General features: G+C 30.4%; 1 protein-coding gene across 4 annotated transcripts in view; it reads left to right on the top strand.

The window, feature by feature from the left end:
• Positions 1-13733, top strand: part of LOC129906130 (RING finger protein nhl-1) — a 140174-nt gene extending 126441 nt beyond the window's left edge. For 2 of the 4 annotated variants that reach the window (XM_055981773.1, XM_055981774.1), the window contains 7 exons: positions 288-946; positions 7442-7699; positions 8219-8887; positions 9125-9284; positions 12858-12998; positions 13131-13207; positions 13321-13733. In XM_055981773.1, the coding sequence (XP_055837748.1) occupies positions 288-946; positions 7442-7699; positions 8219-8887; positions 9125-9284; positions 12858-12998; positions 13131-13207; positions 13321-13534 (2178 nt within the window). In that variant the 3' untranslated portion in view covers positions 13535-13733. The remainder of the gene's footprint in view (positions 1-287; positions 947-7441; positions 7700-8218; positions 8888-9124; positions 9285-12857; positions 12999-13130; positions 13208-13320) is intronic. The other 2 variants (XM_055981776.1, XM_055981777.1) reach the window with 2 other exon arrangements.
• The last annotated feature ends 1816 nt before the right edge of the window (positions 13734-15549 follow it).

Here is a 15549-nt window from a genome sequence, read left to right as displayed (position 1 = left end):
AAACTAAAAAACTTAACAACTTATCTTCAATTTTTCGTACTTTATTCACAATTTCATGAAAAAAAACCAAGTTTTTGACTAAACCGTTTTCAACAAATCACACATTTTTATCATTTTTCATCGAAAGTACTATTTTATCTTGCTTTTGTGTCTTGTTTGTTGCATTTCTATCATTATTTCTGTCTCTTTCTATATCAAAAAAAAAAAAATGTACACATACAATTTTATATGTTCTATCATTATCCACATCATCATTTTGCGTCCATCTATTGTCTCTCTCTGTTCAGGCTGACAGCGATTCTGAAGAAGAATCTGATGGATCAATTACATCTCCTCAACAGTCCAAACCCCCAACACCGGCCGCAGTGACAGCTGTCAAAAAACCAACTCGCTCAGCCAGCAGCGATTCAACAGCCTCCACCGAGAGTTCCAGCTCTGCAGCTGCCCCCTCAACACCAACAAAATCTGCAACAACAACTGCAACAACCGCAGACAGATCCCGCTACACCCCAAGAGAGTCGACCGTTCGTGAGACCTCTACAGCACGTACTCGTGGTGAAAGTGTCACCGCCACACCAGTTCCCGAAAAGAAGCCCTTCGTAAGTCGTTTCTTGCCACAACACACTCACAGCACACCCGAGAAGAAAAAGGCTGAGTCTGAGTCGAGTACCGAAGAAGAGACCTCCTCTGAGGAATCCGAAGATGAGGCAAGCAAAAAACCGCCAGTAAAGGCTCCTGTAACTCCAGCAGCTACAAGTAGTGGCGCTAGCACTTATAGGGAACGTCTTGAGGCAAGACGTAATTCACGAGATGAAGCCAATAGACCTTCATCGTATGTGCCAAATACTAGCAACTATAGCAGTAGTTCATCGACTGCCCGTTCGCGGCCAACACCCGCCGCACATCATGACACAGACTCAGATCGTTATGGAGCTTCTGGAAGCAGGTAAATTAAAATAATTCCTAAAATATAAATTTTCTTTTTTTTAATTTTGTTTTTGTCTTTTTTTTTATTATTTTTTTTTTTCTAATAAGCAAATACAAACGACACTATTGACAAAAAAAAAATGGAACACGAAATAACTAACAAAATATTAATTAAAAAAAAAAAATAAAAAAAAAAACAGTTTTGAGTTCAATTCAATTGCACGATTTTTTTTTTTTTGTTGTTAATTTATTTTAACAATTTTATTTATTTTTTTTTGAAATTAAGATGATATAATTTATTGTATATTGCTTCGAAGCACTGTGTAAATATGTTTGAAAAAAAAGCTATTTTGTGATATAACAATGGCGCTTACATCTCTCTTATACATGGAACATATTTTTTTGCGATTTTTTTTTTAAAAGGAATCTAAGTTAAAGAAAATAGAAGGATTTTGTATTCAAGAATCGATTATATTTTAAATATCATCACTTTCTTGAATTTTCCCTTTCAAAAACATACATTTTACATCTTATCTAGGTCATTGCATAAGTTCTTGTTAAAACTTTATTAATTTCTAACAAATTTCAAATGTATTTTCGGAACTAACCCCAATTAGAACCAATAGGGAATTACTTTCACCCCTTTAAGGATAATATAGAAATTTATTTTTTGATAAAGGTTAAAAGTTTAAAGGAATTAGGGATTCTTCGTTAAGATATTTTAATACTTTTATATATGTAGCTTCCAAAGATAACATGAAATGTTAAATGGCGCCCGGGAGACATTAATATTTTCAATATGCAATAAGATTATTCCCTATTTCTCTTATCTTGGTTCCTGGCTAGTCCGTTTAAGAAGTTTATTCAATAGAATTACAAAATATTTTGAATAAAATTCTATTAAAATGGCGCCCGGGAGATATCTTTGAGTTGGAAATGCAGCTTGATTGATTCTCTCCCAATTGAATAGTACTTCATCTTACTAACTATGATTGAAGTATTAAATTCATTCAATAGTAATTGCATGTCTAATGTAACATCAATGGAAACATTCCAACTAAATGGCGCCCGAGAGATATGATTTACAAAAATGTATGCGTATTGAATTTAACTTAATCTGAGAAGGAGTTGTAATTCACTTTTCACTTTTCATCTGTTCTTATTTGCATTCATTAGCTTAGATGGATTTTTTCAACGTACGTTTAGATAAATGAAACACGATTCAAATGATAATAATAAGATCCAAAGCTATTCACTGTTGGTGCATAAATAACCGAATCGTCTCGGTGAATAACAGCAATTTTCTTTTTCTAATAATGCCTTTGATGTCATCGGGATCAATTTCAAAAAGCGTTAAGAAAAGCGTTCAGCGCCATAGCTCTTGATTTTTAGTGTTCATCAAGGTAGAATGCTTTTCGGAATAATGAAGTTCTCGTTTTCATAAGTGCCGACTGCTGAAATTACGACAAAAAATTTTACCAATGATGTCCTGTCCATGTTCATTGGCCAACTTTGTATTCATCTGGCCGGCATATCCTGCAAGGTTCTATCCTATTTTTTGTCTCAGCCTCAACACTCGATAGCTTAATAGAATCTTGTTGTAGGTTGGTCATATATTTCTTAAACTTTCAATTTAACATATCCCAGGACATATCATCATCAGACAATTGTTGAATTGAGAATTGAAAAATTTAACCTCAAATTGAATGAAAAAAAGGTCACTGTAACACGCTGCTGATCAGGACGTCTTCTTTTTTTTTTTAATTAACGCGAAAAGTCAACGTGGATTCATGAAAAATGGCTCTCACGATGAACATCGAGAAGAGGTTTTGTGGTCCCTGAGGACCTTAGCTGTCCTGAAATCTATGTAATGTGGGATATTTTTCTGTTATACGTAACATTATAACTCTAACATTTCAAAAATAGTTATGAAGTATTCAGAACGTAATAAAAATAACTTTAAAATGTATAAAAATTAAATGAAAATGGCAAAAAAAACATTAAAAAAAAACACCAAAAATGAACAAAAAAATCTCAAAAAAGGAGCCAAAATACCACTTCGTTCTTGGGGTTGATTCTGAGTCACACTAAGTGTGATTCGAACTCACAAATCTGTTGATTAAATAACCTAACCATTAGACAAATTTTTCCTTAGGAACAAAAAAATCAAATATAAAAGTGTTTATCTTTTCTTTCCATTTTTGAAAAACTAGAATAGTGTTTTGCATCTATTTTTAAGGATTTGACTAAGAACTAAATAGAACATTCAATTTTGAAAAAAAAACTTGTACCTTGTAATTCAAAGGTTAAAAAAATTAACATAAATACAAAAATTATTATTATTTTTTTTTTAATTTTGACTTTGAAATTAAATTTCTCAAAAACTATTTACCCAATCAACTTCAAATAAACATCAAATTCAAGGAGTATATTTAAGCTTTCCAAAAAGGTATAGGACATTATAATGTGCTTTTGTTTTTGTTTAATTTTTTTTTTCCATTGCAAGTCAAATGTATATATATGTGCCTGTAACTCAAAAAAGGGATCAGGTACGATTTTGAAACTTACAAATTTGGAATCCTGAGATCATTTCGAACAAATCTGCATCATTACGCGTTTTCAAGACCACCGTGACAACTCATCATATAATAAGTGTTCACAAGGTTTTTGATTTAGAACCCAGAGAAGAAAGGCTCTTATAGGTGGCAATATTTAAGAAGTCAGTAAGCCATAATATATTCAAGCATTTAAAATTGGCACTTACACCAATACCACAGTCTGTCAAACAAACAATTTTTGCTTCTTTAAAGCGAAACAGGTTCTTCTTTAGCTTCTGTAGTCTTTTAAGAAACAAAATTGCTATAGTAATAAAACCTAACTAATAATGCTGTTGCTTATGTAAGGCTTTTAAGAAGCAAAAGTTTTTACTTAGTAAATGCACCCTCTTGCCTCTTCAATATATATAACGCGTCAACGACTTTTTCAAAATTCATCAAAAATAGCTAAATGTAAAAATTTTAACATTTTATTTTATTACATTTCAACATTTTTTGTTCTCTCTGTTAAAAAAAAAGTTAAAGAATGTTCAAGCTAAGTGTAAAATTTCAAGTGCTTCGAAGCAATTTTTCAAGTATAAATATTAGACTGATTCAAAAAAAATTTTTTTTTTTGTTCAAAGCATTGTTGAAAATATTGTTGGAAATGACGAAAAAAAATACTGTACAAGTTTCAGCCCTTAATGTTAACATTAAGTACCGCCGCATCGCAAATTTCTATTTCCCATACGATTTGTATGGGAAAGATTGTGTATTCGTGTTTAGAATTATCTTTTTAATGGTTCATCCAAAAGGCTTGACAAAATCATTTTCTTTTATAAAATTGTCCGCTCTACAAAAAAACTCTTGTTAATTTTTTTGATTGACCCCCGCGTTTCGAAGTTATTCAACTTTAAAAGATAAAAAGTAATTTTTTCTCATTTTTTTCCGATTTTTTGACGAAATTATTAGGTTTTTCAAAAAATTTGGCAACATTTTCGAATATTTGTATTCTATCTTTTGTTTTGGTTTCACAGATCCTTTTATATAACTCTCAAACCCCCAATACTATCATATTAGATTTCTTCAATAAATTCGAATTATTCATTTTTTCGTCATTTCCAACAATATTTTCAACAATGCTTTGAACAAAAAAAAATTTTTTTTTTGAATCAGTCTAATAAATATGCCTTAGATCTTTGACTTTTGTTCAAATCTATTTCTTTGTAAGATTAACTACTTATCATTTTTTAGTGTATCAGTTATTCGTGAAATAAGGCTTTTCATTCTGGCCATTGCTCTTGTTATTCGTGTATTTGTTCGTCTTTTTCATTTTAAATCAACAGTATTAGCTTATAAATAGGTAATTTGTCTCTTTTTACAACTGACTGAAGTTAAGTTAAATAAGTTCTTTTTTTTTTTGTTTCAACAGAAGCGTTCGCTGCCATTTTGAAGAATATCATTTATTTTAAACATTTTGATTTCAAAATTTGTTTTGATTATTTCGTTGTTTTTCTTTTGGTTTTATTGTTAATTATATCTAACATAATTAACCATAATTTTTTTTTTAATTTCACAATGCCTTATTCTATACTCTTACTCTTACTTTTCTTTTGTTTTAGTTCCTTTTCATTCCTTTAAAATAAATCAACTCCTAAGCTTTTCAAATCCTTAGTTTCATGCTCCCAATCCATTTTCTCAATAATTTTATGAACAGAATTCAAAGAGAAAAAAAAGAAACAAGAAAAGTAGAATAGTTTCTAAAATTATAATTTTAATAAATACATTCAAATTATTACATAAAAATTTGTTCCAGGTCAGATTTTTCATTGCTGAAATTTTTAGGTCCATTGATTAACTTAAAAGAGCAAGCCAAACCTTTCCCCGTTGCTTTAAAATTCGGGAAAATATATTTTGTTAATTCCTATGCTAGAGTTTCAGCTAGCAATTTAGTTTTTAATTTTCATATTTTCAGTATTCTTAGAGAACTTTTTTTCCACTTCAAAACTAATAGAATCAATTATTTCGAGATAATTTCGTTTTACTGAAGTAATATTTTTTTAAACGAAATATAGATTTATTTTCTTATTTATAACTATAAATTTAAAAAAAATCAGTCGAAATTGAATTGAACTTCAAACAACTCGTGCAAAATTTTTAAATGTAGTAATTTATTTTAAGTTTATTGTTTCTCCTAACTCACTTAATATACATTTTTTTTCCGAGGCTACCATACTCGTACAAATTCAATACTAATCCAACACATTACAGTACAATAAATGCAAATAATTTAAATTTTGTGTTATTTTTTTTTTTTGTTAATTTAAATCGTTTTTATTTGTTTATTTGTTTTAATTTTCTATATTTATTCAAACTAAAGAAATCTATATATAAAAAATTTATACAAGCAATATTATAGATGTGCTTTTTTTTTTAAAGTAATGCACTACTAGATCATTGCCGACACATTTTTATTATTTCTTATAATTTTTTTTTTAATTTAATTTTATGTTTAATTTATTTTTTCTTTTTTTTTAATTTTTTAAAACAAAATATTTTTTGAAGAAAATTTTTAAATAATTTTTCTTATTAAATTTTGTATCTTCGTTTCCCTAAGGTCAGTATTTCAAAATCGAAATTTTAAGAGAGAGAGTTTGAGTTAGTTTGTTGGTTAAAAGGGAAAGTGTTGATATTTATTTCTTCTTATTTTTCTATTTAAAACAAGTGAAATGTATCTTGTAAATTTTATTCGTAAAAACTAATTTTAAACGGAAAAATCTAGTAAAAAGCATATACATAAAGAACTCAACCATCCTTACATCCAAACATTATTCCTTGTCATTTTCCTACAAATAAGAATTAAATTAAAAAAAGTACTACTTTTCTGACTTTGGGTACCAATATAATTTTAACTGCAGAAAAGCTTTTCTCAGATGTCTTTGCAAGGCAAAAGTTGAATGATATACAAGTTATAATCTAGATAACAACATTCTTTTAAGATCTTAAAAGTTAAAGTTAAGTTAGAAAGAAATCTTACGGAAGCTGTGACTTTTAATTTTAAAATCGTTTAAAGCACATTTACATTTATATGACATTCTTTTAGTATCAAGTCCTTACTACATCTTACATTCATAAGCTGACTTACCGAAGTCTTACCGAAGTCTTATCGAAGTCTTACCGAAGTCTTACCGAACTCCGATTAGACTTTTTGAGACACATTCAAATAACTTTAACTTACTTAAAACTTCTATGAGAAAGTTGTTTAAGAAGGAAACTTTATAGAAGCTATTACTTGTAAGATAGAAATTTTTGTATTGCTAATTTAGTGTTTGGTTAGTTGGCTTAATCTTTAAAAATAGAAACTTATTCCTCACATTTTTAAGCCTAATCATATTTAGGTACCTTGAGTGTCATTAGAGTAAATAATCTAAAACTAAAATAGATTAAAACTAAGAGTTTTGAAGGAAGTTTAAAATTTTTGAATTTTGATATGTGACTCACTTCACGTACTTCTACGATGTTCAAAGTTCTTAGGTAACTTATTTCACAAAACGCTTTACATCTGATTCTTTTGACGTGAATATTAAAAAACAAAATGCTACACCTTTTCCATTAACCACCAAACTAAACTCAAAAAAACCAACAGCCCCGTTGTATAATGCCTATTTTCTCCCCCTGATTTCCATGTTTCAACTAATTTTTGAGTTAATTTTACTTTTTTTTTGTCATTTAACTATTGCCCAGCTGTAAATACAAAAGGCAAAGCTAAATAACAAAAAATTTTGACAAAATTTAATAAAAAAAAAAAATCCAAAAGAAATCCACCGAAGAAGGCTCTGTGCACAGAAAAATCAAGTAAAAATAATTTTTCGAAATTTCATAAAAAATCAGAAAAAACAAAATTAATAAATTTACCTTAAAAAAAATCATCCCATGAAAAAAAAAATCAACAAACCAAAAAAAAAAAAATAAATTTGCAGCTATACAAGCCGCTTTTTAAATAAGAGCAAAAGCACTGCTATTGTGCAACCACCACCCGAAGAAGATGCCAACGGAACTGGAGACGATTCGGATAGCCGCTATGGTACTGGCCGTTCAAGATATCTAGCAATGAAGGAGCGACGTAATCGATTGGCACGCAGCCGATCCTCCCATACATTGGGTAATGATGATGACGATCTTGATGATGCTGCTGTATCACCAACAACAGCTTCTCCATCTGCTTATTTAGCTTCAAGGTGCGATTCTACAGAAAAAAAAAAAAACTACTACTATCTACTACTTTCTACTACTTTTTTTTACTACTTTCTACTCCTTTTTCACTACTTTTTAATACTAAAACAGCTAAAACAATACAAAATCTCTAACACAAATTTTAGAAACTATCGGAGTAGAATATTTAAACATTAAGCCATACTTTTTTTTTTATTCTTTATTATTTTTTCATGAATTAATAGAAATTATGACATTTTTTCGACCACAGCGCTTTAGTTGAATAAATTTTTTGTTTTGTTAAAATTAGTCGAATAACTATTGCCAAAGTGTTTTCATTTTTTGTTCGTTATCGTTTTTTTTTCTCGTAATTCGTTCTTGAGTTTTGTTCAATTTTTTTTTCACTGTCCGCGTTATATTTTTTTTGTTCATTAAAATTTTTTTATTAACCTAATTTTAACCTTAGTTTAACATAAGAAATGATCAATCACCCCAATTTCGGTCACAAACTAATAACAATTTTTTTTTTCTATATTTATTTTCAGATACGGAGGCTCTTCATACGGAGGCGGCTCTGACCTCTCCCGCAGCCGTTCCTCGCACGCACTCAAATCACGTGACAATTCACCCGATCGCAGCGCCACTGCGGCTGCTAATAAAGATGGTGAGGCACTAAGCTCATGGGCGCGATACCTTAAAAATAAATACGGTAACAAAACTGTCAAGGACACCCGTGACGCACCATCGACCAGTAGTCATATGCCATCATCATCCGGTACATCGGGTACATCATCATCATCGGCGTCGCGCCGATTGAGCCTAGGCCTGCCATTGCGTCAGGCAAATGAAATTGCATCATCGGACGATGATTCAAAAAACGGGCTAGGCTCCCCTACCTCCCCTACGGTAGCAGCCGGTATAACAGGAGTAGCAGGTACTTCCCCTAGACAGTTATACCTACGCAAACGTCAACAGCTGTTCCAATTGGGGGGCCGGGGGAGCGAGCCCGGATCCTTTACATGGCCGCGCGGCCTAGCCGTCGGCCCCGACAATAGCATCGTGGTGGCGGATTCATCGAATCATCGCGTCCAAGTATTCGATTCTAACGGTATATTTGTTAAAGAATTCGGAGAATATGGCAACGGTGAGGGTGAATTCGATTGCTTGGCTGGTGTTGCTGTCAATCGTATCGGCCAATACATCATTGCCGATAGGTATGTGTGTTGTCAGAGTGAGGGAGAGATTTTAATCCGAAAGTAACGCAATACGTAACGCACTTTCAACCTTTCGCACTTTGTACACATTAATTCCCTGATGCGTATTGTCTGTTTTGTGTGTTTTGGTTTGGTGTGCGGCACGAATTGTGGCGCGGATTAACATCAAACTTGAACTACTCAAAACTTAAATCCATTCCATTTCTGATTTGTATTGTTTTCGTTTTATTTGCACAGATATAATCATCGCATTCAAGTGCTCGATCCGCAGGGCAGATTCCTGAGAGCATTTGGTTCACAAGGTACTGCCGATGGTAAATTCAATTATCCATGGGGTGTTACCACAGATGCCTTAGGCTTTATCTACGTATGCGACAAAGAAAACCACAGAGTTCAGGTATGTGTTCCAGAGTGTATATCTAGCTGTTTCCGGAGCCACATATCCGGATCCGTATTATTTATATTTATTGTTGTTCTATTCAACTCTGCAAAACCTAATGTGACATTTTGTGGTTTTATTGTGTAGAAGTGCTTATAAAATGTGTGTGTGTTCTATTCAATTTGTATTGCTGAAGGGGGGAAGCTATATAGTTTTTGGTTTTAGGATTTTGTGACTAATTTAGGTAGGAAACAGTAATTTCAGAGATTTTACTACTAAATGCGTATAATATAACTTTAGGTTAAAGCTTTAGGGGTTTTTTTTTTAAGCCACAAAACTTATAGAAGAATGTTAAAGCCTTTTTTGGTTGAGGTTTTTGAGTTTTTATTTTTTATTATTTATTTATTTCTCTTGGATGTTTTAAAATCTTTTAAATATCGATGAAAATGTCTGTAAATGAAATTTATTTGAAAATTGCAAACATTGTTTGGATATCCTTAAGAAGAGAGAGTTCATGGAAAGTTTGTGTGTTAGGAGATAATATTCATAAACCTATCAGTCTTATCTTGTACAATATGGCTAAATGAGCTACAAGGCAAAGCAATAAATAAATTTGACTAGGTATCGATTTTTGGTTATAGTTTAGTTAAGGATTTTAGCTTTTTAAGGGGGTAAAATATAATTCATATTTTATTTGGGATCTTTTATGGAAAGTTTGGACAATAAGGCCACGTTTCTACTTGCTGTTTCATACAAAGCTTTTATAATTCAGTTAAGTTATGAAACGCATTTTAAGGAAGAACAATTTCGCTCCATATCCATCTAGTGTGAACTCTTATGAAAAAGGTCTTTCAGACCTCTATTAATTAATAAAAACCAAAAAAATCCATTGAGTTCTGGTTACAGAGTTGTAGCAGTCCAAACTTAGTTTTTTTCTGTTTTTCGGAAGAAGATATCTTAGGACCCAAGTCTCGAAACAAAGTCTGATTTACAATTTTGAATTTGCAGTGAAGAGGTCAATCCAGTTAGGTACAAAAATTACAAATCTATTTTTTTAAGATTTTCGAAAAAAAAATACAAGGGGTACCCCTTGTCTAAAAAAAAAATGGATTTTAAAAATTTTCCTCTAAGTAAATCGAGTGAGGCATCAAGAGAAAGGGGTTATTAAGCTCTATTAATAAATGAAAAACAAAAGTTTCTTTGAGGTCTGGTTGCAAAGTTATTGCAGTCCAAACTAAGTTTTTCCGGAAGAAGATATTTTCGGACCCTAGTTTCAAAAAAACAAGGTTTGTTTTACAAATTTGAATTTGTAGTGAAGAATTCTATCAATTTAGGCACAAAAATTACAAATTTATTTTTTTAAGATTTTCGGAAAAAATACAAGGGTACCCCTTGTCTAAAAAAAATGGATTTTAAAAAATTTCCCCCAAATACAATCGAGTGAGGTATAAAAAGAAAGGGCTTTTTAAGCTCTACCAATAAATGAAAACCAAAAGTTTCTTTGAGGTCTGGTAGCAAAGTTATTGCGGTCCAAACTAGGTTTTGTCTTTTTTGGGAAGAAGCTTTCTTTGGACCCTAGTTTCAAAACATGGTTTGATTTACAAATTTGAGTTTGTAGTGAAGAGGGTTACCCATTTTATTACAAAAATTACAAATCAATTTTTTTAAGATTTTCGTAAAAAATACAAGGGGTACCTCTTGTCTAAAAAAATGGATTTTAAAAAATTTTCTCCAAGTCCATCGAGTGAGGCATCAAAAGAAAGGACTTTTTAAGCTGTATTAACAAATGAAAACCAAAAGTTTCTTTGAGGTCTGGTTACAGAGTTATTGCTGTCCAAACTTAGTTTGTTTCTGTTTTTTTGGAAGACGATATCTTCGGACCCAAGGTTCAAAACAAGGTTTTATTTACAGATATGAGTTTGTAGTGAAAAGGCCTATCCATTTGGGTACAAAAATTACAAATCTATTTTCTGAATATTTTTGCAATAAAATCCAACAACTTGACTAAAAACATTGATTTAAAAAAAAATTTAAACAATTTCCTCCAAATCTATCGATTGGGGTATCAAAAGAAAAGTCCTTTTTAAGCTCTATTAATAAATGAAAACTAAAAGTTTCTTTGAGGTCTGGTTACAGAGTTATTGCTGTCCAAATTTAGTTTTTTCTGTTTTTTTGGAAGACGATATCTTCCGACCCAAGGCCCAAAACAAGGTTTTATTTACAAATTTGAATTTGCAGTAAAGAGGTCAATCCATTTAGGTACACAAATTACAAATTTATTTTTTTAAGATTTTCGAAAAAAATGCTAGGGGTACCCCTTGTCTAAAAAAAAAAATGGATTTTAAAAATTTTCCTCTAAGTAAATCGAGTGAGGCATCAAGAGAAAGAGGTTATTAAGCTCTATTAATAAATGAAAACCAAAAGTTTCTTTGAGGTCTGGTTGCAAAGTTATTGCAGTCCAAACTAAGTTTTTTCGGAAGAAGATATTTTCGGACCCTAGTTTTAAAAAAACAAGGTTTGTTTTACAAATTTGAGTTTGTAGTAAAGAGGGTTACCCATTTTATTACAAAAAATACAAATCTATTTTTTCAAGATTTTCGTAAAAAAATACAAGGGGTACCCCTTTTCTAAAAAAAATGGATTTTAAAAAATTTCCTCCAAATCCAACGAGTGAGGCATCAAACGAAAGGTCTCACTGAGCGGTATTATCAAATGAAAATCCAAAGTTTTTTGAGGTCTTGTTGCTGAGTTTTTTTTAAATCCAAACATTTTTTTTTCTCCCATTTTCGGAACAACATATCTTCGGACCCAAGTCTCGAAACAAGGTTTGTTTTAAAGATTCGGCCTTGGAATGAAGAGGTCTATCCATTTTACAACAAAAATTGACAGTATTCTGTCTTAAGCAATAAAAAACTCAAAAGGCACTCTCCATTTAAAAAAAATCAGTGTTCAATTAATGTCAGGACAATAAATCAAACCCCTCATCGAGTATTTATATTTATTTGCGAGTTATAATTATAATTTAAGGGTAATTGTCCATAAATCAATTAAAAACAATACAGAATGTTAATAGGGTGTTACTCCAAAGACCCTTTTTTTTAATTAATCGATCATTAAAAAGTCAAAAAACATCATTGTCCAATTAAATCATCAAAATGATTTCATTTAATTAATTTATTTTCAATACAAAAGTATATCAAACACTCAAAAGCATTTTGTTTGTACATTTCCCTTAAAAATAAAAAAAAACAAACACATTCCTTTGAAAGGATATACTTATCCTTGTATTTTATGTATTTTTTTTTCCTGATTCCAAGTTAATAGATAGCAACGTGATTTATTTTGCACTCATCCTTTTGACCAACATCTACAAGAGTATCCTCGTCCTTTTCTTCATTTTAACAATGGAAAAACCCCCCTACTCAAATATGTTTGAACACAATATTCGATTTTCTCATTTTTTTTGAAGAGTTTCAGTATTTTGTGTGGTTGGTCCTTCTCAATTACAACTTTTGGATTAAATGTAAAATCTTTTTTTCGTTTTTTTTTTTTAATTTTTGTCTTTTTTTTTGTTATTTGCTGTGTTTGTAGGTTTTCCAATCGGATGGTTCCTTCGTTGGCAAATTTGGTTCATGCGGCCGGGGCGAAGGACAACTCGAACATCCTCACTATATTGCCGTATCAAATACAAACCGAGTAATTGTTTCTGACTCAAATAATCATAGAATTCAGGTTAGTATCTGAGAGATTCCTTTTCGATATTATTATTTATTCAATATATCCAACGAAAAAAAAAATGAATTTAAAATTGAAATGAAATAAAATATCTCCTTTCCAATTTCCAATTTTGTGCAAATACACTAGATATTCGATGTCAATGGCAAGGTCCTATCTACTTTCGGTGGAGAAGGCTCTGACGATGGGCAATTCAAATTCCCAAGGTAAGCATTCTCACAACTTCAACATAATACTCAATTTAAATTGCAAGGAATTCGAGTCCTTTTTTGGATAATAATAATTACCGACAATATTCAATTTGAAATTAATTTTACAGGGGTGTCGCTGTCGATGACCAAGGATATATATTTGTCGCCGATTCTGGCAATAATCGCATTCAAATCTTCAATCCAGATGGAAGTTACCTCAAGGCATTTGGTTCCTGGGGTTCGGGCGATTGTGAATTCAAAGGACTCGAAGGAGTTGCCATTATGTCGAATGGTAATATTTTGGTTTGCGATCGGGAGAATCATCGCATTCAAGTTTTCTAAAAGGAAAATAAAAAAACAACAAAAAAATACGAAAAATCCTTTTAAACAAATATTTTTGTTATAAACTTTATCAATTTGTAAAAAAAAAAACACAAAACCGTTGTATTTTGTTTTTTAATTTTCTTTGTTCTTAAAATATTAACTTGTTATTTTGTGTGTACGAAGTAGAGTCTTATACAGATTAAAATCCTTTAAAATATTCTTCTTATATCCTTTTACCAAGAAAATTGATTCATTTAAGGGGATCAATTTTCCTTTTATCTTAAAGAAAAAAAAAAATAAAAACAAAAACTACTATCTCCTTCTTTCCCTTTATGAAAGATTGATGAGAGCTTAAAGTAAATTTAAAATTAATTTTATAAAAAAAATTTCAAAAGCTTCCATATTGTTGAATGAAACAGAAGCATAAATGAGTGTATTTTCTTCCAGGATATGGAAAATTTTCATATCTCATTTGCTTACAATATTCTAATTTATTTCTTGTTTGTTGGTTTTTTAATAAAATTAATTTGTTAATTATTTTATTTAACTTTAATATTTTTGTTTTCAGTAAATTATTTTAAATTTGTTTTTAATTGTACACCAACAAATTTAATGAAATTACTATTTTCATACAAAAATTTTATTGAAATAAAATTACTTACTTCTTTGTCATTATTGTTAAAATTATTAAATCATTAAAATTGTTTTTACTGAATTGGTTAATAAAACAGGAAAAAGGAGAAAATATTTTTTATTCGAATTCATTTTGTGATATAATTCGGTAGGTATGCTATTTTTTTTTTTCAAACCTACTTGGTTCGATTGCCCAAAGTTAACCTAGTATAGCACAAGATTTTTTTCATTAGCCCTCCCTTAGTTCTAAAATTAAAACGCAATTATTTTGTTTCACCTCAAAAATCACAAAAAAATTATTTTTCTTTATTCAGTGTAAAAATTGTTGGTTTTGCACTGTTTTTTTGTTCCATATTATAGAAGAAAAAGTTTTTATTCACCACACCAAAAAGTACCCATACACCACAGTGACCTTTTCTTAATGTATAGGTAGGTATAGTTAAGAAAAATTAAATCCACTGGTGTTTGCATTGCCCCTCAAATATTAATTGCTTGACTTAGAATTTTTACTTGTTTGAATGTAGTCGATATAACATTCCTTTAAAGAAGCTTAAGTTGATTTGTTTCATTTCACCTTAAAAACCACAACATATAGAAATATTTTTTCTAGTGTAAAAAACATTGATTTTTTTTTTGCAAAATTTTTTTTTTTATTTTGAAAAGAAGATATAAATAAAATGCACGACTGGGTCGCACGTACTTGCTCTTGTAGTTCAAAGCATCTTTATCTTAAATATCTATTGGAAATTTAAGATTTTGTGAAGAAAAAAAAAATAAAAACAAAAAAAAAATCGAAAGTTAAAAAAATTCAATTTTTTAAAAATTTTTTGAAAAAAATTTGTTTTAATTTTTTTTTACATTTTACACTTCAATACCTATGATGTCTGTAAATTTTGAAAAAATTGACTTATGCTTTGATGAAATATATGGACTTAAAAAACATGTCAATTTTTGAAAAACGGCAACGCCATATTTCCGCTCTTGGCATTTTTTGAGAAAAACTAAAAACGCAGTTTTGTTGGAATCAATAAGAGTACTGCGCACACCAAATTTAAACGAAATCGTTAGAGCCGTTTTCGAGAAATTTGAAATACCTCGAAAACGTTATATGGGAGATATGCGTTAAATTGGAGATATTAAAAAAATAAAAAAAAACGGACCTAGGGAATTACGTAAAAATAATCTGTACCAAGTTTCAAGCAAATCCATCCACCCGTTTAGGCCCTAGCTCGATGTACAGATGGACGCACAGACGCACAGACCGACGGACGGCATGACGAAAACCACTTTTTTGATCTTCTCCATCATCGTAATGTTGGTTTTGATTAAAACCTCAATTTTTTTTTTCTACACGAAACCAATACTTGCCCTATAGAGCAAGTAAAAATGGTAATCCAGAA

The sequence above is a fragment of the Episyrphus balteatus genome, chromosome 1, assembly GCF_945859705.1.
Source record: "Episyrphus balteatus chromosome 1, idEpiBalt1.1, whole genome shotgun sequence".
Classification (NCBI taxonomy): domain Eukaryota; kingdom Metazoa; phylum Arthropoda; class Insecta; order Diptera; family Syrphidae; genus Episyrphus; species Episyrphus balteatus.
This window is presented reverse-complemented; position numbering and strand designations above follow the sequence as displayed.